The sequence below is a fragment of the Phaeoacremonium minimum genome (assembly GCF_000392275.1).
Source record: "Phaeoacremonium minimum UCRPA7 unplaced genomic scaffold PA7_03_scaffold_265, whole genome shotgun sequence".
NCBI lineage: Eukaryota > Fungi > Ascomycota > Sordariomycetes > Togniniales > Togniniaceae > Phaeoacremonium > Phaeoacremonium minimum.
This window is the reverse complement of record NW_006921170.1, coordinates 361,018-386,207: the sequence shown is the minus strand read 5'-3', so window position 1 is coordinate 386,207 and position 25,190 is coordinate 361,018. Positions and strand designations below refer to the sequence as shown.

General features: G+C 50.5%; 5 protein-coding genes across 5 annotated transcripts; 1 reads left to right on the top strand and 4 right to left on the bottom strand.

The window, feature by feature from the left end:
• Positions 1-21: 21 nt before the first annotated feature.
• Positions 22-1,101, bottom strand: UCRPA7_3268 (putative methyltransferase domain-containing protein; the record flags this gene model as incomplete). Its single annotated transcript, XM_007915836.1, has 5 exons — positions 22-258; positions 325-565; positions 616-817; positions 891-976; positions 1,070-1,101. The coding sequence occupies 5 exons, from the start codon at positions 1,099-1,101 to the stop codon at positions 22-24; spliced, it is 798 nt and encodes a 265-aa protein (XP_007914027.1).
• Positions 1,102-2,129: 1,028 nt separating this feature from the next.
• Positions 2,130-3,065, bottom strand: UCRPA7_3267 (putative duf1445 domain protein; the record flags this gene model as incomplete). Its single annotated transcript, XM_007915838.1, has 1 exon — positions 2,130-3,065. One exon carries the CDS (start codon positions 3,063-3,065, stop codon positions 2,130-2,132), a length of 936 nt encoding a protein of 311 aa, XP_007914029.1.
• Positions 3,066-4,160: 1,095 nt separating this feature from the next.
• UCRPA7_3266 (putative 5-oxoprolinase protein) lies at positions 4,161-8,009 on the top strand (the record flags this gene model as incomplete). The annotated part of the gene is made up of 1 exon (XM_007915762.1): positions 4,161-8,009. One exon carries the CDS (start codon positions 4,161-4,163, stop codon positions 8,007-8,009), a length of 3,849 nt encoding a protein of 1,282 aa, XP_007913953.1.
• A 259-nt stretch (positions 8,010-8,268) lies between these two features.
• UCRPA7_3265 (putative ankyrin repeat protein) lies at positions 8,269-9,888 on the bottom strand (the record flags this gene model as incomplete). The annotated part of the gene is made up of 1 exon (XM_007915766.1): positions 8,269-9,888. One exon carries the CDS (start codon positions 9,886-9,888, stop codon positions 8,269-8,271), a length of 1,620 nt encoding a protein of 539 aa, XP_007913957.1.
• Positions 9,889-10,608: 720 nt separating this feature from the next.
• UCRPA7_3264 (putative short chain dehydrogenase reductase protein) lies at positions 10,609-13,045 on the bottom strand (the record flags this gene model as incomplete). The annotated part of the gene is made up of 2 exons (XM_007915837.1): positions 10,609-11,588; positions 12,241-13,045. 2 exons carry the CDS (start codon positions 13,043-13,045, stop codon positions 10,609-10,611), a joined length of 1,785 nt encoding a protein of 594 aa, XP_007914028.1.
• Positions 13,046-25,190: the final 12,145 nt, after the last annotated feature.

Sequence of the window (25,190 nt, the reverse complement as noted above, 5' to 3'; positions counted from 1 at the left end):
TTTTCAACCATGTTGCTCGCCTCATTCTGGGTCTGTCCCCTTACCTTTTCCCACATTTTTCGGCTTCTGTCCCGTCCAGAAGAAATAATTCTCGTAGGCATGGATGTTTGGATTGCTCAAATCCTCCCTAGCTTTCTTCAGGAACAGCTCAATCTCTACGGGATCCATCACTTTGCGGAGGGGCTTAGCTGCCATGGCGCCAAACATGTCATTTACTGCAGTCCTGAGATACATGCCAATCAAGCGCAGCTTTGGGTCCTGCCCAAGAACACGTGTTAGCGAGCCTTACAAGGGGGGTATAGACCTCCACGCAGGATTTTATACCTTTGCCCAAGTGCCGATGGGGACCTTTAGCTTGACACAACCGACGTTGACAAAGCCAGCTTCTTTTATCATGTCTCCGAGGTTCTCGCCCGCGCGAAAGTTCATGTTGAAGGACTTGACGGCTTCGGATGCGGTGTCAAAGAACCTTTTCAATGGCGCGTCCTCCGGTAGAGATCCATCGTCGCAATTAGCTCTCGAATCGAACTCTTGGATTTCGACCCAGGCACCGGGCTTCATGTGTCTATTCAAGAATGAGTTCTTGACCAAAGTTGGCCCACGAAGCAGACTCACTCATATGCCATCCGGAGGACCTTGGGTTGGTCTTTCAGCCACGGGCTAATGCAGCGCAAATGTACTAGGTCCCAGTCGTCGCCATGCATCCACTCATCCTCGATATCGTCGACGATAAACTTCAAGTTTGGCGGAACCCACAACGGTTGAATCGGACTGAGGTCGACGCCGAGCACTTGTGCGCTGGGGTATTTGTCGGCGACTTGAGAAAGCCATGATGTCAGCCCTAAGCCTAGCACGTACCTATACGATGAGCGACGTAGAGGCATACATACCATCAACAGCCCATATTCCCGTGCCAGTCCCCAGATCAATAATCTTCTGCGGATTCTCGCCGACTGGGGCGTAGAAGAGCTTGCCGCTGCAAATCGGTCAGATCTGCCAAGCTGAAAAAGCGGGATGCCGGGATGCGAAAGCTGCGCTGTAAATGCCCCGCGCCACGGACTGTACTTACTCTGTCAACTCCATCATCATGGCATGCTTCATGTCGTCACGGTTCTGCTCTGCATCGTCGTTCGGAATCGGATAGGTTCCATGGCGGTATTGGTGATACTGGCGCGAGTTGCGAGTTAGCTGGTGTTAGCTCGGCCAGCGCGGTCTGCAATTGAAGCTGTCGCGAGGTTTCGTAGCACATTGAGCACCACTCACCCGTCTGCCATTTTCGAATTGATGCGCATATACGCTCGAGGTCAAACTCGCCGACGAGCTCGACACAGAAGAGGCATCGTAATCTGAAGTCGCAAACTCATGCTCTTCATCGAATTCGTGAACTTGAGCAGCCTCAATGGGCTCACTGCTTCGCTGTTGTGGTGGGGCAGCACTGGGCTCTGCCATCGCGGGTTTTAGTGCACACGGACGGGTCAACCGGCAAGTGGGAATTGCTATGTACAAGGCGCGGGATCGTCTGGGATTTTCACAGGGAAAGCTGAAATGTGGGCGGGCAGCTCACATAGCTATAGATACCTGCTCCAATGCTACACGAGCGTAGCACTGTAACCTTAGATCACGAATGCAAACAGCAAGACTGAGAGGGGTTTCGACATTGAGACTCGTATCTCCGACCAATGGTGCCATAGACGAACACGATATCATGGTATGGGTAGCGCCAGGATGCCCGACTTGCATGTATTATCAAGGGTGCTCCCGCGTGTTCGTGGTGGGCGTCGACGCACATGGCAACGAATTGGCCATATAGCGGCCGTGTAGACCGCCATCGTGAAGAAGCCTCGGCGCGGGGGGGCTGGAAGCTAATAGGCGGAACCTTCTTGTTGCGTCCGGGCGAATAGGGTTGATGACCGGATTGCGCCAGATGGACCCTTGACTAGAGGAATGACAAGCAGTCATTGGAAGCATCTGTCATGATCTTAATTGATAATGGTACGTAATGCTAAAGAGGGCAGGTGGTGAGCTTTGGGCAGGTCAGGATACGTTAGTTTGTCAATGATAATATATCTAACATGCTCTGAGAAATGTACGTCAGAGAATCTACTGCACTAGAGTCGAGCATTCCTTGGTTACGCCGTCTCAATAGCAGTAGGGAAGACCTCATATTCCTGGACATCTAGAACAATCATGTGGCCTGGAGCGTGTGCCATGACTGTGCCTTGCAGGTTGGCCATCGCGACCGCATTCTGCGGTGTAACACCGCATCCCCAAAAGACGGGCACGTAATCCTCCTCGCTCTGATCAAAAGCCCCTGTTCCATCCAGACGAAGGGACTGCTGTCCCCATGTCGGCTTCGTGATGTCTTTAATACCTAGCTTCTCTAAAGAGTCCCAGCCCCAGGCGACCGGCTCACCGTGAGTAGCCACAAAACGCCGTGTAATGTCCCTAACTTTCTCTACGTCTGCCTTTCTATATGGCCTCATAGACACAACGTAGGTGCCGCCGACAAAAACGCCGGCAGGGCACAGAGGGATTGTGGTCCTGTACATCGGCACATTCCTGCCTTGGGCTTGCTGTCTTGGGGCCAGCCCAGCCTGAGCCAATGCGGACTCAAAGCTGAACGAGCAGCCGATCAGGAAGCCAACATGGTCCTCCGACCACTCTGCCGCGATATCTTCAGCCTCATGCGCCAACTTGCCATCCTTATAGACCATGTATCTTGAGAAGTCGTGACGGAGGTCGATATCCTTGGCAACATCGAGCGGTCTGTCCTCAGTGTGCAAGGTGCCATTCGCTTGACCGTTCGTCGCAGACTTGGCTGCCGGGGCTTTGAGATGGGACTTGAGCTGTGTCGCATCGCCTGGGGCGGCGGACTCGGCAACGAGAGGACATGGAACGGGGTTTCGGGCACATAGGAGACGGAAGTCGTCGGCGTAACGGCGCGGGAGAACTAGTAAGTTGGCTTGGAGATAGGACGGCGCGATACCGGAGGTCTGATCTTTGAAGCTCTTGTCACGGGCTGCGAGGCGCGCCTCGCGGCCTGTTGTAAATGCGTGTTTCGCCATGTTGCGATATCGTATGCTAGATGCAGGTCAAGAGGTCAAGAGGCGAAGCAGTACGCCTGAGTACTTAAAGATTGGACCCAACCTCAACTTTGAGGTTCAGAAAAAACGATATTCCAGAGATGACAAATGGAGTAGCGGCAGGGCATCTCCGTCAGCATAGCATCTTGAAGGCGTGCTCAAGACTATCTGCATCTGGGCTGATACGCCTATCATGCTGTCTATCGTGGTGATGATGTTTCGGCAACGCACATAGTACGGCCCTCCCCGCTGATCGGGATGGAGCCAGCCTACAGGGACCGCGGAAACTAGGGATGGCTATGATCACGGCAGGTGTGTCTTCAATATCGTCGGGGACCCACCCCGATCTCTTGTTTGTCCCTCGCGCAGGCTTTCCGGGGCGTTGGAGCTCCTCTCTCTTCACTTCGTTCCTCGACACGCGTGGTGTTAGCCCATCTCCTGCACCTGCAATTGCCGATCGAGGCTTCGGGAATTGCAGAGACACAGTGGGAAATGGGGAATTACTTGGTGTAATAGCGATCATGATTGACGAAAGCATGCATTCTTCCGGGCGCCTTTCAGCATTGAGAGTGGGCATTTGTCGATTGTGAAGGGCGCTGAATCGTGGCCGAAAACCCACCAACAACAACCCCGGGCCGTCGAGCAAAACAGTGTCTTCTAATTCACCGATTTTAGGTCAATTGGAACGGCACCGACTACAGCCAAGTTTGCCGGTGTCGGCAAAGGCTCTCTGGTCAAGCTATTCGCTTGTTAGTAACGATATAGTGAGTAATGGCAGAGCTATGGAGCGCGCAGGCGGAATTCCGTAATCCGTCAGCGGATCGGTCGCCATAGGCGTTTTCTGGCGGCAGTCTTGGAGCTCTCTGCCGGAGACCCTCAACGACAGTCTACTAGAATGGGACCCTTCCGCTAAGTGGCGACATAGCGTGCGGTCCGTTCGACAATGATCAAATATAAGGAAACGGTATCCGCTCTGTCAGACGGTAGGTCCATCGTTGCTATCCTTCTTTGCTGAGACGCCATTCCCTTCTTGTCTTGTGTGTTTGGCGCGTTTCATTTTGCTTTAGATCCATCACAATGACTGTCAAGTCGCTCCGCATCCGTATCTCCATTGATCGTGGAGGTACATTCACAGATGTGCACGCTTCCATACCTGGCAGGGAGGACATCATCTTGAAGCTGCTCTCAGTAGATCCCGCAAATTATCAAGATGCGCCAACCGAAGGCATTCGGCGTATTCTCGAGCTGGCCACTGGTCGGCCGCATCCCAGGGGCGAGCTCCTGGACCTCTTTCACATTGAGTCAATCCGAATGGGAACGACCGTCGCAACAAATGCGCTTTTAGAAAGGAAAGGAGCGCGTTCGGCGCTTCTGATCACAAAGGGTTTCAAGGATCTCCTTCTAATCGGCAACCAGTCAAGGCCGAATATTTTCGACCTGTCTGTGGCTAGGCCCGAGGTGCTGTACGAGCAGGTGGTCGAAGTTGAGGAGCGCATTACGATGGAGGACTACACCGAAGATCCTGTTTCTGTCAAAACTGTCGCCAATGGCGAAGACGCGGAGCTAGTGACCGCTGTGACCGGAGAAACCATTCGCATTCTCCAAAGACCAGATCTCGTTGCCATTCGGCAGTCACTGCAGAACCTCTGGGATCAGGGCTTCCGCTCGATCGCCATTGTGTTCGTCCATTCGTATGCATATCCCGATCATGAGAACCTTGTCGGCAGCATGGCAGTTGAAATGGGATTCTCAGTCACTCTGTCCTCGGCTGTCCAGCCCATGATCAACGTCGTCCCTCGTGGCATGTCTGCGATGGCCGATGCTTATTTAACACCCGTCATCAAGCAGTATATTCAGTCCATCGAGGCCAACTTCAGAGGTGGCTTCTCATCCCCGAACACGAGGATCGAGTTCATGCAGTCAGACGGTGGACTTGTCGATTACCGAAAGTTCAGTGGATTGAAGGCGATTCTATCAGGTCCCGCCGGTGGTGTGGTAGGATATGCGCAGACTTCTTGGGACGAACAGGAACGACGACCAATCATCGGCTTCGATATGGGCGGTACTTCGACTGATGTCTCGAGATATGCAGGAGTGTACGACCACGTATTCGAGACCACCACTGCAGGGATTGCCATCCAGTCCCCTCAACTAGATATTCATACTGTGGCTGCTGGAGGTGGCTCGATTTTGACGTGGAAGAACGGTCTGTTCAATGTTGGCCCCGAGTCAGCTTCAGCACATCCTGGGCCAGCCTGTTACAGGAAAGGTGGTCCACTTACAGTGACAGACGCCAATCTTTTTCTAGGAAGACTTCTACCTGAGTACTTCCCAAAGGTATTCGGACCCAAGGAGAATGAGCCGCTAAACCGCGAGATCACTGCATCCAAGTTTGTCACCCTTACGGAGGAGATCAACGATGAGAGGCGGCGCGCTGGTATGACTCCTTTTACGGCCGAAGAGGTGGCGATGGGCTTCCTCGAGGTCGCCAACGAGGGCATGGCTAGGCCGATCCGGGCGCTCACCGAGGCGCGTGGATATGAGACCTCAACACACCACCTGGCATGCTTCGGTGGTGCTGGAGGACAGCACGCTTGCTCAGTAGCTGCTGTCCTCGGTATCTCTCGTGTCATCATCCACAAGTATTCCTCCATTTTATCTGCATATGGCATGTCATTGGCGGATGTCGTCCATGAGATCCAAAAGCCAGCTGCCATGACCTATGGTAGCGAGACGCAGCCTGCCATCCAGCAGCAGCTGACACAGCTCGCTGCTCAGGCAGCTCTCGAGCTCGTACAACAAGGCTTTGGCCAGGAGCAGATATCATATGACTGTTACCTCAACATGAGGTATTCTGGATCCAGCAGTTCCCTCATGATTCTGAAAGGCGCCGATTGGGACTTTCAGACAGAGTTTGAGGCTGCGCACAAGCGAGAGTTCGGCTTCCACTTCCCTGAGAAGGCTATCATCGTTGACGATATCCGTGTGCGTGCCATCGGTTCAGCACATTCGAGGGTGGAGAAGAGCCCATTCGCACAGCTCCAAGCCGTGAAGAGTCTCACTGTCGGCGAGTTCGCAGCCAATGGGGCCAGTAAGGTGTTCTTCGCCGAGGGAGGATGGCGAGATACTCCGACCTTTGAACTGCAGAGTATCCCCGTCGGAGCGAAGATTGAGGGACCAGCCCTGATCATCGACAAGACACAGACTATCGTGGTTACTCCTGCCTCGCTCGCGACCGTCTTAGACAGCTATGTTGTAATCGACCGGCAATCTGCTCCATCAACATCTAACGCCGACGAGGGTTTCAGTCCCATCCAGTTGTCCATATTCGGCCATCGCTTCATGTCGATTGCTGAGCAAATGGGCCGTACGCTCCAAAAGACCGCAGTGTCTACTAATATCAAGGAGCGTCTCGACTTCTCTTGTGCCATCTTTAGCCCCGATGGCGGACTTGTCGCCAACGCACCTCATGTGCCGGTTCATCTGGGCTCCATGCAATTCGCCGTCCGTTACCAGCACAAGCTGTGGGAAGGCAAACTAAAGGATGGGGATGTCCTGGTGTCGAACCACCCTTCGTGCGGTGGAACCCATCTCCCGGATATCACCGTCATTACACCAGTGTTCGACGGCCAAGAGCTTGCCTTCTATGTCGCTTCGAGAGGTCATCACGCCGATATTGGTGGTATTCTACCCGGTTCGGTTCCGCCTAACTCCACTGCCCTCTGGCAGGAGGGTGCGTCGATCGAGTCTACCAAGCTAGTTAGTGAAGGTGTCTTCAACGAGGAGGAGATCACTCGCCTTCTGCTCGTCGAACCCGCAAAGCATCCCGGCTGCTCTGGTACGCGCAAGCTGTATGATAACATATCAGACTTGAAAGCCCAGATTGCTGCCAACATGAAGGGCATCTCGCTCATCAGAGCGCTCATTGCCGAGTTCGGCCTATCCACCGTCCACAGATACATGTACGCCATCCAGACGACAGCCGAGATTGCCGTGCGTGAGTTGATGAAGGCCACGCTGGCCAAGTACAAGGGCCGGCCCCTTGAGGCGGTCGATTACATGGATGACGGTACCCCTATCAAGCTCAAGATCAGCATCAACGAGGACGGCTCAGCGACATTTGACTTCACCGGCACTGGGCCACAGGTGCTGGGAAACACGAACGCGCCGATTGCGATCACTCACTCTGCCATCATCTACTGCCTACGCTGTCTTGTTAACTCTGCTATTCCTTTAAATCAGGGCTGCCTCAACCCTATCGACATCGTTGTACCAGAGTCGAGCATCCTATCACCTGCCAAGGGCTTGGCTGTTGTCGGTGGAAACGTATTAACTTCTCAGCGTGTGACGGATGTCGTTCTTAAGGCGTTCAACGCGTGTGCTGCCAGCCAAGGATGCTGCAACAACCTCACATTTGGTACCGGCGGCAAAGATCCGGTTACCGGTGAGCACAAGGACGGTTTCGGCTATTATGAGACGATCGCCGGCGGCTCAGGTGCTGGACCAACGTGGAAGGGTCAGAGCGGAGTCCATACACACATGACCAACACTCGGATCACCGATCCCGAGGTCTTTGAGAAGCGCTATCCCTGTATACTGAGACGGTTCGAGCTTCGAGCTGGCTCTGGGGGATCTGGCCTGTTCCACGGCGGCGACGGGACGGTTCGTGAAATCGAATTTCGAGTTCCAGTACAGTGCTCGATCCTCAGTGAGAGGAGATGCAGGAGTCCATACGGCTTGGAGGGCGGCGGTGATGGTCAGCCAGGTGTCAACCTGATAGTGAGAAAAGATGAACAGGGACAAGAGAGCATAGTAAACCTGGGTGGCAAGGCAACAACGGCATTAAATGCGAGCGAGAGAGTCATCATTATGTCACCAGGAGCCGGTGGCTGGGGCAAAGAGGAGAAGGTGAATGGGTTTCATTGAGTGTTTCTAGAGTATCATCATCGTCAGACTGGTGGCGATGCAATCCCAAGCGTAGTCTATGACCATGTTCCGATTGGATCTGGTCTTTTGCCAAAGATATTTCGAGCAGCTTGTCAACCCTCGAGCAACATTCTGTGATCATATCTCGGTGATTGCCCTTCCATTCAAAGGGCCTGCCCGTCCACAACTTCCATAATCCAGCAACTTTGCAGCCCAGTGTGAAAGATGAAAGAAGCCAGTCTCCCTGGGACCTCCAGATTCACGGCCCTTCCAGCCAATGAGAAGTTCCGCGAGGGATCACCCCCCGATCACCCATAAGAATGCGCGTCCATGCAATCAGTTCCTCCTGTGTGTCAATGTGGTATCGACCTAGATCCTCTAGCAAAATGTCGAAACAGGTCTTGCCCTGGAACAAGAGGTGGGGATCGGCTTCCCGACTGATGAGGAACCGCAAGAGGCCATTCGTTGAATGTGGGCGCAGTCCTCTGCCCGGCACAGGTGTGTTGAGTTCTGCGCATATCATTTGGAGGATAGTCTTCCCACCAGGAGCTTCCATTCCAAGCGCTCCGAATCTTGCATTGATGTTGGCACCAGCTGCTAGCATGAAACCGATGACCGCCTCGTTGAGTCTTATGACTCTTCTGTTCTCCAACCACAGTTCGTTGATATAGCCACATAAAACCTTATTGAGCTGGTCAGGCGGAAGATTTGTGATGAATGTCTCTGCCAGCTTCGCCAGACCCTCCCACACCTGCTCTCTATCAAGTCTCTTAGAGCCGAGAAAAGGCCACGGGGAACGGAGCGAGTATCGGACTAGAAACCACGTCGTGTCCTCAGCCGCGCCATGATTGATCAGTGTTGCAATCACTTCGAGTCCACGAGGAAGACGCAGTATTCTGACGTACCATTTATTCAAAAGCATCTCGAGAAGCTTGACGGGTTGGAGGAATTGTGGGTATATTGGGCCTTCATAGTAATGGGGGAAGCCCACCGCCGGAGTGGCGGTGGAAGCTTTCTGTTCATGCAAGAAATCCAATGCTTCGATAAGATCAGGCACACTATCCTCGGACCATGAAGTGATAGAGTCCAGGAATACCCAGATAGGTGTTCCGAGGTAAGACTGTGGGTACCTGTCGCAGTTCCATCGGCTGTGTTCGTACACAATTCCAGAAGGCAGCCCAACAAGGAGTACGGTCTGGTTGATATCGGCTCCATTATCGAGACACAGACGCATCATCTCAATGCCGTGCTCAGATGTCGCTATCATGTGAGCAGCAGCAAACACAGGTACGTGGAGACACCCGAAGGTCGGCTTTGACAATGGAGTACCGTGTATATTCGCGCCCCGTGAGATCAGTAGTCGGAAGACATCTGCAGAGTTGGCAAAGATGGCAGCAGAAAGAGGAGATAGAAACGTGATGTGCTTATATGAGTCGAGCCTGTTTACGTCGGCTCCGCGATCAAGGAGCAGGCGCACCACGTCAACAGACACCCCAGATGCGATGAGCTTGACTAGAGGCCAGTAGACATCCGGGCCGTGACCGCATCTCTTAACCTGCCAGTCAAGGGCCCAATCGTAGAAGATCCGAACAACATCCCTCTCTGATTGATTGTTGGAAGCGGCGCACTTGCAGACGTGTGTGACCAAATGTGAGGCTTGCTGGGCACGGATATCAGGAGGGAGGTCGACATCGTGAAACCAAGATCCGAGCCTGAGAAGGCACTCGAAAGCATCTGCGCGGCGATGCTTGGCTGCTAAAGACAGCGTGAGAATCTTGGCTCCGGTGAGATTCTCATCGCCAACGATATTCACGTCGGCGCCGTACTTTACGGTAAGGCGAATGGTGTCGACGCTACCCGTTCTGCAACCCCAGCGCATTGCACGGTTAAGACGTGATGGGGTCCCGTAGAGCTTAGGCTCGATATATCTCTGGAGGCTGCGAGAACATCGCAGAAGTCGTGCGATATGAGGACGTGCCGATTGGTGTCGCCCGGCTTCGTCGATAATCTGATCGAATAGCTCCACCGCGAGCAATTCCAACGGAGACGCCATATCGACAGCCAGTTCTTCTCAGGGAAACGTCAGAAGGAGAGGAGTTTGCAGCGGAAGTAAGAGGAAGGCTTTGTGATGATGAAGTTCAGAATGAAGCAGCTGTTCGCCCCAAGTCTCACTGTAAAACCGTCTGCTGAGGATGTGCTTGCTGGAATGGTTGGCGAAGGGGACAAGTGGGGTGTGACCTTTGCCCAGCAAAAAGGGTACAATGGGTTCAGAGATGCTTTTGTGGAAAAACAAAGAGTGAGCTGAAGGGGTTTCTCCAATGATGTCGTTATGATGTCGTTTTATTTTGGTTTGGTGCAGTGAAGGTTGGTCGAGATCCAGTCACATCGGACAGGAGTGGTCTTGGGTGTGTTTTGCAGCACGAGGTGATGCTCTTCACAATTGGGGCTCGAATCTCGACATATTCCATTAATGATCCACAACAAACAGGGAAACTCAAACAGGCCTGTACATGTTTAGGACAGCCATGGATTTTCTCGAGAAGGTCACAAAGCCACTCAGACCTTAGGCATGAGCTTGGTCAAGGAAGCCCCGAAGCACCTATACTGTGAGTCTGAACTTGAACAAATCTCGAGACAGAACGTCATCTTTCTTGGCCTCCAGCTCTGACATGTCCCAGTTTACTGAGACAAATCTCCCATTCAGCCACCCTCGTCTCGTTTTACACAGCCAGACTACTGTGTCAGCAGGCAAAGCGCCGGAGTCTTTGAAAATGTAGTCGTACTCGCTGGAGACCAGGTTTTCGAGGTTAGTTCTGATGGTACCAGGATGGACAGAAATGGCTATGAACCCGTCTTTGCCATAGTGTGCAGCCAGGAACTCGGTCAGTCGAATGACGGCCGTTTTCGCGGTCTGGTAACTCATGAAAAGAAGCATATGGGCTCCCGAGCTAGAGTTGTTGATCATGGTTTTCGTCTCTGATTTGAGCAGCAGAGGCATCATGGCTCTCGACATGAGATATATACTCTTGACGTTGACCTCCCACGTCTGCCACCACTCCGCCGGGTCACCCTCTTCCAGCGGCACCATTGCCTCGAGCACGCCAGCATTATTGAACAAGACATCGAGACAGCCAAATGCGCGAGAGACCTCGTCTGCTGCAGCTGCTACCGACGACTCCGACTTGACGTCCAGCTTCAGGCAGAGGATCTCAGGGATAGCAATATTGCAGGCTTGAGCTACCGACTTGATCTCATCTTCCAAAGAGATCAGATCAGATCGAGCTGCAATGGCGATTTTTGAGCAACCAGCTCTGGCAAAGCTCAAGGCGGTCACTCGGCCGATGCCCTTAGACGCTCCTGTGATGAGAACCGACTTCCCACTGAAGTCTGAGCTAGCGATTGAAATGAAAGGGTAAGAGTCAGTGTGAAGGGTTTCCGTGAAATGTTCAATCTCTGGACAGTTTGTCATGAAGAGATCATTGCCATCGTCCATCGTTACGACCTTTCTCAACCCCGACTTAGGCTGACTTAAATTGAAGAGAATGGAGCTTTCGATGACAGAATCGACGGCTAGAGTGGCTGAACAAAGCCAAACGCTGAATGTATAACATCCAGCACGAAAAAATGTCGAAGAAAGACCGACCGATCTCTGCGGGTTATTGGAACAAGAGGGGTGGTTAATGGCTGCTAAGGTCGCGGAAATATATTCCCTGCGTGGAGTCAGAGGTCTATCTTAGCTCAAGCCGCATGAACCACGGCAATCTTTAGCGACACTAGGCATTTGGATGACTGGAGTAGCTCTCAGCCGTGTTCTTGGAAGTTTCGACTGATATCTTCTGTGAGCCTCTCAAAACATCAAGCCACACCATATTCCCCCGGAAATGCCGGGTCTGCGGGTGATCGGTTTTAGATGACAAATTGGACTTTGGATCCGTCGACATTGGAACCGGGACACGACTGATGCTAAATATATTATTACTACTAGTCGGTAGCACGCTTCTTGTATACGGGCAAGGAACAGTTGTTGGACTTCTATTGACTTCCTGCCGTCCGTGGACAGTCGCGGTCAGACCGAAACGCTAAAAAGTTGCCAATCTTGCTCATCAGTTGGCTATAACGAACAGTCGTGACGAATGAATACAAATATCACATAGATCCGTTTTCTATAGACCGGAGGTATTGATCATCATCACCTTCGCAGGTTCGATCACAGTTCCGTTGACAGGCGCACCTTGGGCACCTCCAGTTGTGATGAAGAGTGTTGGCGTTGTCTTGCCAGCCAAGCGACCAAACACAGCAGCTGTGCAGGTGGCAAGCGTCAACTGGCCAACAGCGCCGGCCAAAACCACGGGTGCCTCATACGTTAGCCCTATGCGCTTAATGAAGAGCAACACGTTTCCAGTACTACCGGTAAGGAAGATGCTCCCATCCGACGAGCGTACATCAAAATCATCCAGCCAAGGGACGCTTGGAATCCGAGCGATTGTCTCGACGAAACCAGATGAGGTTCCGTTGCTGCCGTTTGAGTTGGCTGGGAATCCATCCGGCGTGATCGCAGTGCGATACATGGTTCGGGAAGCTGCGTTTGAGAAATAGAGAAAGCCGTCACCAGGGACTTTCATGCCGTTTATACCAAGAGCGTCGTCTGAGCTGTTGGAGTTTGGCACGGGCGCCATTTCTTGAAGTTGGAATGCCTTGGTGTACTGTCCAGTAGCGGTGTTGAGACGGAAAACCACTCCCAGCTGCGAGTCTCCAAGAAGCACAGCGGTGGTGTTTGGGATAGCGGCCGCACCATTTAGTCTAGGTGCATCTGGGATATCGGCGACTTTCCGGGCAATCACTGCTGGTGGGCTCTCGGTGTCCGTCAGAGCTACTTCCCAAACTTGGTTTGTTCCCTGCACGCCATTGGCAGGATTGCCGCTCTGGCTGATATTCTCGGCGATGACAATAAACGTGTCTGGTCGCGTCTCAATGATGCCATTTGTTGAGTTGGTTGGAAAGGCAAACATAGGAACTATGCTAGGCTGCTGAGACATTGGTTCTTGTATGAGAAAGAGGTTTCCAGATGGCAATGCGGTGGTAACGAGCAGGTCACCGTTTTGGCGAACTGCGATGTTCTCAATCCAGGTACCATTGACATCGAATTGAAACACATGCTGAGGAGTCAGAGGTGGCTTCCTGGTGCTATTTTGGCCGGCGACATCATTAGCGAGCACCAGGACCCCAAGGCACATCAAGAGCTTTTGGAGTCCCATGATAGAAGGCCTTAATGACACTTCAAAATGCCAAAGACGTTCCTTGAAGAAGGTCACTTAATTGGTAGTCAATGTTGTTAGTGGAAAGTTTGGGAAAGAGATCTGTTTATGAGAAATTTTATTGTTTGAATGGTGTTTGATCTTCATCCCAATTCACAGTGTTGTGTCAAGTGCCTTTCCCGCGCAGATCTCCTACTAACCCTAGTCTAGCAATTTATCGGAAATTTTCAGCTTTCTAATGACTCCTAACTCACATATTGAAATTTTACTTGAAGGGTAGTTTATCTTAAGTAGCTATAAATGTTATCGAGAATGCAATCATGTATCTTCCTCCAATCGACTTGCTTAGCATAAGCGGCTCTCCTCAGGCCGTGGCAAAATTGAGAGGTCCAGCCCAAACTCTCATTGCTTTGCCTTTCCACATCAAGATGAGGACAATGATAAACGCTGCGCCACAGACAGCGCCTTGAATGCCGAAGCTAGTCCTCGTTCCTTGGCTCTGCGCCCAAGAGACCTGGAAGTAACTGATGATGAAGCCCCCGAGAGTCCGAGAAAAGTTTAGCCACGCACTTACTTCGCCACTTGCCTCAGGATAGCTGTCTAGGCAATAGCTGCTTAACGCGACAGTTGTCACCATGACACCAAATACGTAAAGGCCCCAGCATACAGACGTCGCCATGTAATGCCATCCTTGTCCAAGACATTGTCCTATCAACACTAACCCCACCAGCATGAACGGCAGACTGATGCAAATCGCTCTTAGACGCACTTCCGGTTCGAAATGGCCATGGTGTCGTCTAATATACTGCTTCGCAAGGATGTCGTGAAGCCAATGACCCACGACCTCGCCAAGAATCACGGCTATGACCGGAGTGAAATAAAAGTAGCCGATTTGCAATGGACCAAAGTTGTACAAGGGAGTCAAAAAGAGTGAAAGTGTGGTATTTATCCCGACAACCCAAGCAAATGTCTAAGGAAGATTAGCTTGTCAGTGCCGGACACTTTGTAACCATCATTGTGAGGTAGCTCATGAAGGGACACGTACCAGAACGTAGTATAAACAAGCCAAAAACACAGTTGGCTTAAGCAGGACACTAACACATCTCCAAATGGCTTGAGCGAAGGAGTTACGAAAGCGTCGAGACTTGAATTGTGCAATGCCCAGAAGCCGCGTAATGTGATTCCCTCGGGGCGGTTGTTCAGATGCGGGGATTCTTCGATCATAGTATGTCTCGTCCACAAATATAACGGTCAGTATTAGACATAATCCTGTCTCTGCTGTATATACCCAAAATGGATCCGGCCACGGCTTGAATGCTGTGATGAAAGCGGCGAGGAGAGGTCCCATATAGGGGCTGATGACAAAGAATGATCTGGTTCGACATATGACAATTAGTATACATTGATCAACAAGCTCACTTTCGGAGGCATGAGCTAGGCATGGAGCAACTTACGCCCAGATATTGATCTTTCGAGCCCGCTCGTGAAAGAAGAACATGTCTTGAATGAACATCAAGCCACCAACCTGTGAGACCGTTGAGAAGAACCCATTGAGGATACGTGCCGCCATGAAGGACTCGAAGCTTGTTGCTCCGGCACACCACGCAGCAGTTGCAAGGGCTATCACAAGGAAATAGAACAAGACCGGAAGGCGGCCGAAGTAAGCAGAGAAAATGACAACTGTGACGTAGATTAGTGAATCACTTGCCATCTGATAATAGTATTTCGAGGAGGCATACTGAAGATTCCACCTGCTCCGAGCATGAATACATTTCCAGCTTGACTGTGATTAACCTCATCTGGTGTCATGTGCCACTCTCTGAAGAAGTAAGAGCTTTAGTAATATCCCTTAGGTATTCGTTGTATGACTCACTCGGCTTGCGGAATGAGAGTCACCGCACCAGTAGCGCTTCCATAGTCAGGGAGGAAAGCCGCAAATGCAACAATGAAAAGAATACAATGTTTCTTGACCCAACTCCAATTCAGAGGGTCGTGCGGGTCATCACTCGGCTGGGGGATGAGGCGAGTCCGTCCATCCTTTGCTAGCTTGAGCCCAGTTGCACCAGTCTCTTCAGTGTCGATAATGTATCCTTCGCTCTCTTGGTATTCGTGAATTCCATCTGCCCGCTTTTCCAGATGCTGAGTTGTGTCAGGCTCTTGCTCTGAGATAGACAACGGCTTAGTGTCTGCCATCTTGATTTAGAAGGCTCGCCGAGCACTGGGACTTCCATGGACAAAGAGGCAGGATAAAATTCTTTGGGGAACCCTGGTTTTAATATTCCCTTACCTGCTCTGTGCGCACCATTTTACAAAATTGCTGAAACCGAGGCTCCCTACATACAGTAAATAGCACGCTAGCGAAATTATCTATGCTGCAACGCTTACAATTCTCTTATTCATGGTGCCGTTGAAGCGCAAAGACCTTTTTCTCAACTGCCGACACGGCTAATTCGTGGTAGGATCCTAGACTTTTGGGGTCATGCGCGGAGGCGTACTCAAGCATTGCCCAGCGATCTCACCCGTGTCAATCACCGATCTTATTGGTAAAATCTGCAAGAATCTCCAACTTTACTTGTATGGGCTCGTGATGCGGGGAAAGGCTTTTACGGTGATTCGCTGACTTTCGGCACTTCGGAGAATCATTCAAGGGGTGGGATGTAGTGAGTTTGACCTGAAGTCACGAATGCTGAGATCCGCTCCCCGTAATCGGGTGTCTACAATTACACCTAGTAGAATACATTGCACCATATAAGCTTCTACAAGCTAGCTCCAGATGCGACTCACACGCTACCCATTGTCTTGGATTATGACATTCTCTGCCCGGCTGTCGATGATTTGTCGCCGAAAATTCGTCATAAATTGGAGCCTCCACCCAAAACATCTTTGAAAGTGCACTTGATTGCTACGCAATCGTGATGATTGTAGAACACACCTGCACATTATAGATAGAAGGCACTTCTATTAGTCAGGTGTCCCGGATTATAACTATAAAGACGTCGACGAAGCAAGCTAGCCTTTCAAAGGGGGTACATGAACTGCTCGAAGAGAGCTCTTCCGGTGAAAGTCTCTTGGTCTACTAACCCACCAGAGACAGTGCCAACATATCTGCCGTATGTGCCTCTAGACATGGCAGCTACTACAGCCTCTATTGTGGCGTTGACTTGCAATGTTCCCTCATCTCCTAGGTCGAACTGGATAGTGTATCCATCGGGGTTACCATCTTCCGGTGTAGGTGGGTATTCGTCATTCGTTCCGTAAGGCCGTACAAGAACTGATCCAGGTTTGCAAGTCGAGCTCAAGACTTTTCCATCTTTGGCAACATATGCAGAGAAATACTCAAATGTATCCGTACCGCGAGTGTCGAACCAAACGATCGAATAAGGTCCGAAGTGACCGTGACCCCAATACCACGACTGAACGTGATCTGCGAAAGGAGTCACCCCCCAGTTCTTATCATGGTAACCGGTACCAGTGAATTTTATTGGCTCTCCTCCGACGGTGAAGTCCGCGATGGCGTATGCGTCCGGGACCGCATTACTCCAGCCAACACCCGGGCAGACTTCCTCATTCTGGCCAGGTTCATTAAGCCCACAAGGGTAGTGGGCCGGGGATCTCTGTAATTTCTCAGTTAATTCTATCGTCTCAAAAAACATGGCGGCCAGCGTTGAAGGAGCTTTGCAGCTTACCGATTTGAGACTTAGAGTTCCATGCGCACCGATCGCATCATTGTCCACCGTGACAGTGTAAAGCGCATGACTCCCTCCCTCAATACTTGAACCTTCGAACTTTGCACCTGTTGATTTCCAATCGCCACGTACACCTGCCGATCCGACTTCGATGTGTACAGCTGATTCGAGCGACGGATCAGCTGGGACGGGGAGCTGAACTGAGGTACCGTTGTCAAAACTCGCCCAAACGATGATTGCTGCAGCACCGAGCTGTTCGGCTCCAGTATAACCCAGAGATTCCGGTCCAAACTCATAGAACACAATTTCAATAGACATATTGCCCGAAGAAACTGCGTCAAAATAGAACCTATTTGTTCGGTAAGCTCATACCGAACGAACACCACAATACACCTGATCTCACCAGTCATAGGCCGTCCTATTAGGGCCGGGATAGATTTTCTGTCCATCTAGGTTTCCAGGCACCGACACAAACTCAGCTGTTATGGATCCATTTTGCCAGACATTCGGCACATCGTACGTCTTCATGCAACTTGGAATCGCGGCAGTGAGACGAAGCAACAGTACTAGCACTGCTGAAAGAATTCGCGGAAGGCCCATGTTTGCCGAGCCCATTGTGCCGCGTCTCACGGATCTCGTTGCCAGATCGCAAAGTTTATGCTGTCATATTATGAAAGAAGAGTCAGGCTAGGCTATATATAGTTCCTCATTTCGAGGGCTGCTCAATAGCCTTTCTCCTGCAGCCCGTGCCGCAAGAGGTGGATGTCACTAATCATTGGCCCCTTTTCGGATGGAATCCTACCCTGTCAGTTCCCCGTAAATGCTGACATCTATTAACACTTTTGCAGCATTCACTCATAATTATATGTTATTGATTGATAATAATTTTCTTGACACCTGTCGGCGCCATTTCTAACTGTACGGGGAAATTGGACAGTGAAGGACATACGTCATGGGACGGTTGAACAGCAACTGTCACATCGCATTCACGTCTGCCAGCTGTCTGATTTTGGCACACTGTCGATCCTTCCGATAAAGCTTCCCTACAGTGATTCACTTCAACTTCTAATTTCTATAATACTGGTGTCATTGACATTCGGATCATATTGGGTTTTTCGCAGGAAGTAGAAGAAGCCGATCTACGCCGGATACCCCATCGAGGTAGGCTACCGGCTCGTTCGGTAACTGGGATATACCGTACTTGTATTATGTCTAAACATCTGACTCAGCTTACCGTCCACGATTGTCGAAGCTGCATCATGTACACCTTGCGTCATTGTCTTATACAAAAATCTACCCTGAAATCAAAAACGGGGTAGAATGATACATCGTACATGTCAGCTCCTGCAAATAACAATACAAGCGGGTTCTCTAAATTCGGCCTACTTGATATCTGCCCCAGTCTTCCTAGAATGAATGTCCTAGCCAGTATATCTCCACAAAGCTGAATCGTCACTGCTCTTTGTAACTGTCAGACTTTCATCTGATATGGCCAGCCCAATCGGCCTGCAATGAGTGTGTAACATTCACTCTTAGCGGAAGAATAGTCCCGTGAATATGGCAAATCTGGCGGCCTCTTTTTGCGCGTGATGCCGATCATTTCAATGTTCCAATCACGACCGTGGCCGAGCTTACCGGAGACTACCCCCGTTCTCTCGGCCGAGACCTTGTGGTGAAATAAGAGAGCTCCGAGCCCGACATCTACAGAAGCAAAGCGAGAATCTCATTTGCATTCACTTGCAACCCCGCCTAGACGATCTTTGCCAAGACTCAAAGCTCCAACGGTGTGGGGTTGATTTGCGGAGAAGACCTCCTAGAGCAGCTTTTGCTTGGTGCTCGCCATAGCATGACGTGCTTCCATTGGACTTGTTAGATACTTTAATCCAATATCTTATTGGCTCCATCGTGGGATATCAAAAACCTTTCCTAGGCACGGCCATACCTCGGCGACGAGGCCTTGGATAGTGGCTTTGCATTCATCTTCCCCGCAAACTCATGAAATCTTCACCGCTTGGAACTATTTGAGATCGACGTGGCAACATAGCGTGCCAGTAAGCGGTCAAGATATCATTGGGCTTTCTTGACAACTAGAGCTATGCACCTAAGTTCATGATGTTCGTCGCGATGGAAATGTTCAGTCACTGGGCAAGTGGTGGCAGCATACATCCGCCAATAATGGAGGAGTATATAAATTGAGCAGGGAAAAGATAATGGCCTTCAAGATCGTCAGCTGCAAGATTACTGCTTTGCCTCAAGCCAAATGATGATGAAATTTCTCCTTTCTTATATGCTCGGGGTCGGTGCAGCGGCAACAAGCATCGGTTTTACGCACCAAGCGCGCTCTGACTCGTCTCTAAGCAGCGACCAACCAACAGTCGAGCTCCAAAATGGAACATATTATGGATTGTACAATCCTACCTATAATCAGGACATATTTCTTGGCATGCGTTATGCGCAACCACCCGTTGGTGATCTGCGATACATGCCCCCTCAGCCCCTAAATACCACGTGGGATGGCTTTCGTAATGCAACCGAGTACTCTCCTCAATGTTTCGGTTACGGCAGCGACACTTGGGTTCTTGGGAATTATGTATCTGAAGACTGTCTGACGATCAATGTGGTACGGCCTCATGGAACGGCCCCTGATGCAAAGCTTCCTGTTGGTCTTTGGATCCATGGTGGCGGTCTCACGAATGGTGGAAGCTCAGACCCTCGTTACAACATGTCCTTTATAGTTGAACAGTCTGTCAAGATGCGGACCCCCTTTATCTCGGTCAGCATAAATTACCGTCTACACGCTTGGGGATTTCTATGGAGCTCAGAAGTCAATTCGGCTGGCGCTGGTAATCTGGGATTTCGCGATCAGCGTCTAGCGATTGAATGGGTGCACGAGAACATAGCTGCATTTGGTGGTGATCCAGAGCAGGTGACTCTCTGGGGTGAAAGTGCTGGAGCACGCAGCGTTGCGACTCATTTAGTAGCCTACGGAGGTCGCGATGATGGACTATTCCGGTCTGCGATAATGGAGAGTGGGACAGGGTTAGACACCGATTTCAACGAGGTTGAAGCGAGTGGTATTGAGTGGCAGGGGTATTATGACTCCCTTGTGAACCAAACAGGGTGTGCTTCCGCCAACGACACACTGCAATGCCTTCGTCAAGTCCCTGCTTGGACTCTCAGCGACATTATCAACAGTACCGAAAGTCCCTCTTTTGGCGGAGTGACAGACGGTGATTTTCTTACGGCACCGAGAGCAGAGCTATTTGGATCTGGCAAATTTGTCCATGTACCTATCATCTCAGGCACCAACTTTGATGAGGGAACACAGTCTGGCAAACAGGGCATCAATACTACGGACGAATGGAACGCGTATCTGCGTTCTGCCGGTGCGGGCAATACCACCATTGAGATCCTGTCTGCTTTGTACCCTGACATTCCAAAGATCGGACTACCGACCACACTGGATGGTCGTCCGGAAGGGGACTTAGCTTTCTATGGTGCTCAGTGGAAGCGAGTGGTGGCATACTCCGGCGACAGAGGCCAGCACGCAGCACGGCGATGGCTTTCGCGCCAATGGGCGACAGCAAATCTGACTGCTTATACATACCATTTCAACGTGCTGGTAAACGGCCTGACGCCGGCTGATGGTTCCAAACATTTTCAAGAAGTCGTCTTTGTCTTTGACAATACCCAAGGGCTGGGATACGAGACAGCAGTAGCTGAAAATCCATTTGACGGTGAACCAGAAACATTCAAACGACTAGCAAACATAATGTCACGAATGTGGGTCAGCTTCATTACCACGCAGGACCCCAATTACAACGCAGGTGGGTCTACATCTAGATTCCTCATGGGCGTGAGACATCTAACAAGAGACAGCAACATGCACATATTGGCCAAAGTATTCTATCGAGAACCCTCAGAATGTAGCTTTCGATGTTAATGTATCGTCCATTGCTTACGTTGAAGCTGATACATACAGAACAGAGCAGATAGAATATCTCATTGGCAAGTTTTGGGGTGGGGAGCTCGGACCGGACGCTACATAAAGCTCAGACGGATGGCACCCTATTTTGCGCTTACTAGTTAGGTTTCAACTCCTGTCTTATTCCTTCTTCATTAGTAAGCATCTGAGTTAGAAACATCGTAGATCTTTCAATTCTCCGAATGCTGTTTCTTAGAACTCCAGGCAAGTTCTGCAAGACTATAAAAGGACTGTGGCCTGACACGATTCGGGAGCCGTGTGTAAGATGAAGGCATGCGATGGTATCATGGACTTGCACCGATTACCGATTGCGTTGCTAGACGTAATTTGCTGGTGTGTGGCCATTTGCAGGAAAGTAATACGATTGATGGCAGGAGAAGCCATGTAAGAGCTTTTGGTAGAGTAACGAAGTAGGGGCTAGCATAGTCTTATGTATGTCAGCCATCCTCACAATAGTTTGTAGAATGATTATTCTACGCCGCAGAGTAGCGTGACTTGCGACGCGCTCTACCCATGCAAGAAGCAAAAGCCCCTTGAAGTAGCCGTGAGGTGGGCTCATTTTGGACATACAAGAGGATGCTAAAAGTCCTGCTTTTGTGTGGCCCACTGGGCTGACAGCTCCTCAACTACAATTGCGCCACGCCTCCCCATTAACCTGCGCACATCGTTTGTGGATAGATCGGCTTCAGCCCAGACATATATCTCTTATCGCAACAGCATTTCTCGGTGATCAGCTTTTTGAGAAACAGATCGCTTTGCATTTCCCGCATCTATCATGGCGTGATTACCATTGGAGATATTCGCCAAGGGGATGAGCGATTACTTCCATAGAGTTTTCCGTCGCGTGTACGGAACAAAGTGGGTCGGCTTTGCTTGACCCTTGACTGCCATCTGGTCGCTTCATGGGTACTACAAAATTTGCTAGCTAAGTGAGCGCTAGGTATAAATGCAAGTGAATGAAACCAGTTGGCGCTTTGAATAACCATCTCAACATTGCTGTCCGTACACGCAATCAGTGGGGCGAGGATTCAGGGGGCGGCTCAGCGGGCTGCCCAGGGCAGGTTGCTTGTGTGAGCACAATGTGTGTATATATATATACGTCTATTCACGTCGATATTTTGACGCAAGAGTGTATTGCCAACCCATAGTCAAGGGATATACAAGGTCCTGGTCAATTGGGCCATCCAGTCTTTACCATTTGCGTCATCTTCAATATTTCCCACCATGGTCACTCGTTTCTATTATACAGCCATTTTGCTGGCTGCCTTCTCTACAGCTACCGACGTCGTATCGCAGTCCACGGTTCTCTTGAAAGCCTCCATCATCTCGGTTCCCAAGCCAGAAAGCACCGTCACTCCACTAACAAGGATCAACGCAGTTCCCTCAGTGACAACTCTCGCTGTGTCTGAGTCGAGTTCGGTGCACAATGTTATCATCTCATCTACCGCCGCTGCCCAGGCACTACCGAGTGTTGTCTCTACCAAATCAAAGAAAGGGGGCTTCCAAGGAAAACTGAAAAAGAAGACTACTGCGGTCCTACCGAGCACCAATGAAACCACAGAGGGGAGCCTTCGGCGCCGTGACGACTTTACGGCCGAAATCGTGAACCACTGGCTTGTCGTCTTTGATGTTGGCACACCACCTCAACTCCTCGAGTTATCATTGGATCTTGGATCCGACGGATTTGTGGTTGAATCGACGTTGGTGGAAGAAGATTTGCGGACTACCTCGTACCCTATCTACAGTCCGGACAACTCGACCAGTTCCCAATTGATAAACGGTTATACCTGGGAGGTCTACTACGGAGGATTCGCCCTGAATGGTATCATTTACACTGATACCATCACACTCGGCGATAACTCCTGGCATAATATGACGATGGAGGTCGTCACCGGCATGCCATATGGAAGTGCTATTGAGTAAGAAACCCGGTGTGCCCCACGATATTTCTTGACGGAGATGGATGTCACGAGCCTTCTAACTTTCTGCTCTCAAGAACTGCCAGCGGAATTCTCGGACTAGCCGCCCATCTAACAACTGGCGCGAGTCCCTCTTATGTATCGTCATTTTTAGGTGCTATCGAAGACCAACTCGCCGACGTTGTTTTCACCATCTCAATGAACCCTGTGACGTTGGACGGAACCATCGACTTTGGCTTTATCGATGAGACCAAGTATACTGGAGATATTGCGTATGCACCTTTGTATAATGCCGGAGATGTATGCTATTCTGGCGAAGTTGAATGTTCCCTCTGCAAGCTTGTGTTGACGTTGTGGTAGACTACATTCTGGTCACTAAATGTGTCTGGTATCGGAGCTGCCGATCCAAAGAGTATGTCTTGATAAGTCGAGTTTGATGGCTTGAAGATGCAGACTGACGGACTGAACAGCTGGGGAGCTCATATATTCGAACATGACTCAGTTCACGGCAATTTTGGACACGGGTGCGGAAACGTCAGAACTACCGCTAGCAGCCATGTGGGGATGGTATGGCGGCATCCCAGGCTCTATATTTGACGAGGGCGGTTACTGCTGGGACTACGTCTGCTCAGTTAATACGTCACTACCGGATTTGGTCTTGTTGTAAGTGAAACAAATTCCTATCGAACATCTTGCTTCAGAGAGCAGTCACAACTTGGGTACTGGAGTTAAGCTCATTGGCCTGCGATTGGGAACTGCTTTTCACAGGCTGAATGCCCGCTATCTTATCAATTTGAAATAGAGCCGGATGCTTGTTCTAACTCGAAAATAGCATTGACGATAGGCCTATCGTCGTACCACGTCCTTCCTACGGATACTGGCAGACGATGAATCCCTCGAATGGTGACGACGGTGTGGAGTACTGCACGGCACATATGAGGCCTAGCGACTACTTCAATGGAGGTGTCAACATGATAGGACAGGACATCATCGAAGGCCTCTTTCTTGTGCTAGACTGGCAAAATCAGCGCATAGGTTTTGGTAACTCGACAGCCATGAGCACCGATTCCAGCTTTGTCGTGCCGGGCTCATCATCTACACCCCCATCCACTACACCGCCATCTGATGAGACATGTAGCTACACAACGGCCAACGTAACAGTCGACCCTTTCATCACTGGCTGTACCGAACATAATCTCGACGGCACGTGCTACCACATCGAGGTCAACTACCTAGGGTGCACTGCGTTGGATACGTAAGTTTGGCGTCGTTCCTTCGTCTTCGCATCCTCATTCAATGTGACTAATATGATTGGCCGATATAGGAGCTTGGGTCTAGTTTCTGTGCAACCGGTTGAAGACTCTAACCTGAGATGCACTTTCTATTCCGACAACGGGTGTGCCAACCCGCTAGCAGGTGCCACAAACGTGACTTATGCGGGCGGCGCGAATTCATTGAGTAATACCGCGGAAAGTGTCTTCTGCGCAAGTGTAGGAGTGGAGCCCCAGGGTGTAGATGGAGCTCTAATGGTATACTGTGGCGAGGGTTACGAGAATACAAGCGGATGCTATCTGACCGAGCAAGACCCCTGGTCGTGTGCGATTAACTACAGCCCATCGTGAGTCTTTTTCCCCTGGAATCCCCTATATCGTTTCTGCTGTATGCTGACCAAAATTTTCTCTCGCTAGTGAGGAGTTCAAGTTTAATGTCACGTCTATCTATAGCTGGCACAGCGGTACCGTCGGCACATGCTATTTCTATGAGGATACTTCTTGCAGCACGCTCATCACTTCGACGAGCGGGGTCGATATGTGTAGATGTGATTTATACGATGAGACCCTATCCGTTACCTTTGATTCCTGGCTCGGGTCCATCATGTGTATATAAGACACAGGCTGTGAAGGCATATCGGATGGGGATGCTCATTTTTCGGGCTAGTCATAAAAAAGCACCGCAGCGAACCATCTAATTATTGGCATCCTGTCTTACAATTGATAACCCTTAAGAGTAGGCGATACCGCCAAAGTCGACGCGAGTTTCACTGAGTTCACCCTGATGGTTTGAGTGCAGTGACCTGAAGTAAGCCTGTCTGCAAAAATGTTCGGTTGGCACCTTGATCTTAGCTTCTAGCAGCCTCATTAAACTAGTCTTAAGATAGCATGGTGTACTATAGCGGTTCGATATGCCCATACTCGGCGAGGAATTCAGCATTATATTTTTAGATGGTTGCTCGACGGACCGCTATTCATCGTCTATGATATATAGTCTCACTCTGCTTTGTTACGGTCGATGGCCTCAAGCCCTATCCAACTAAAGGAAGCACCCTTATCTTCGGC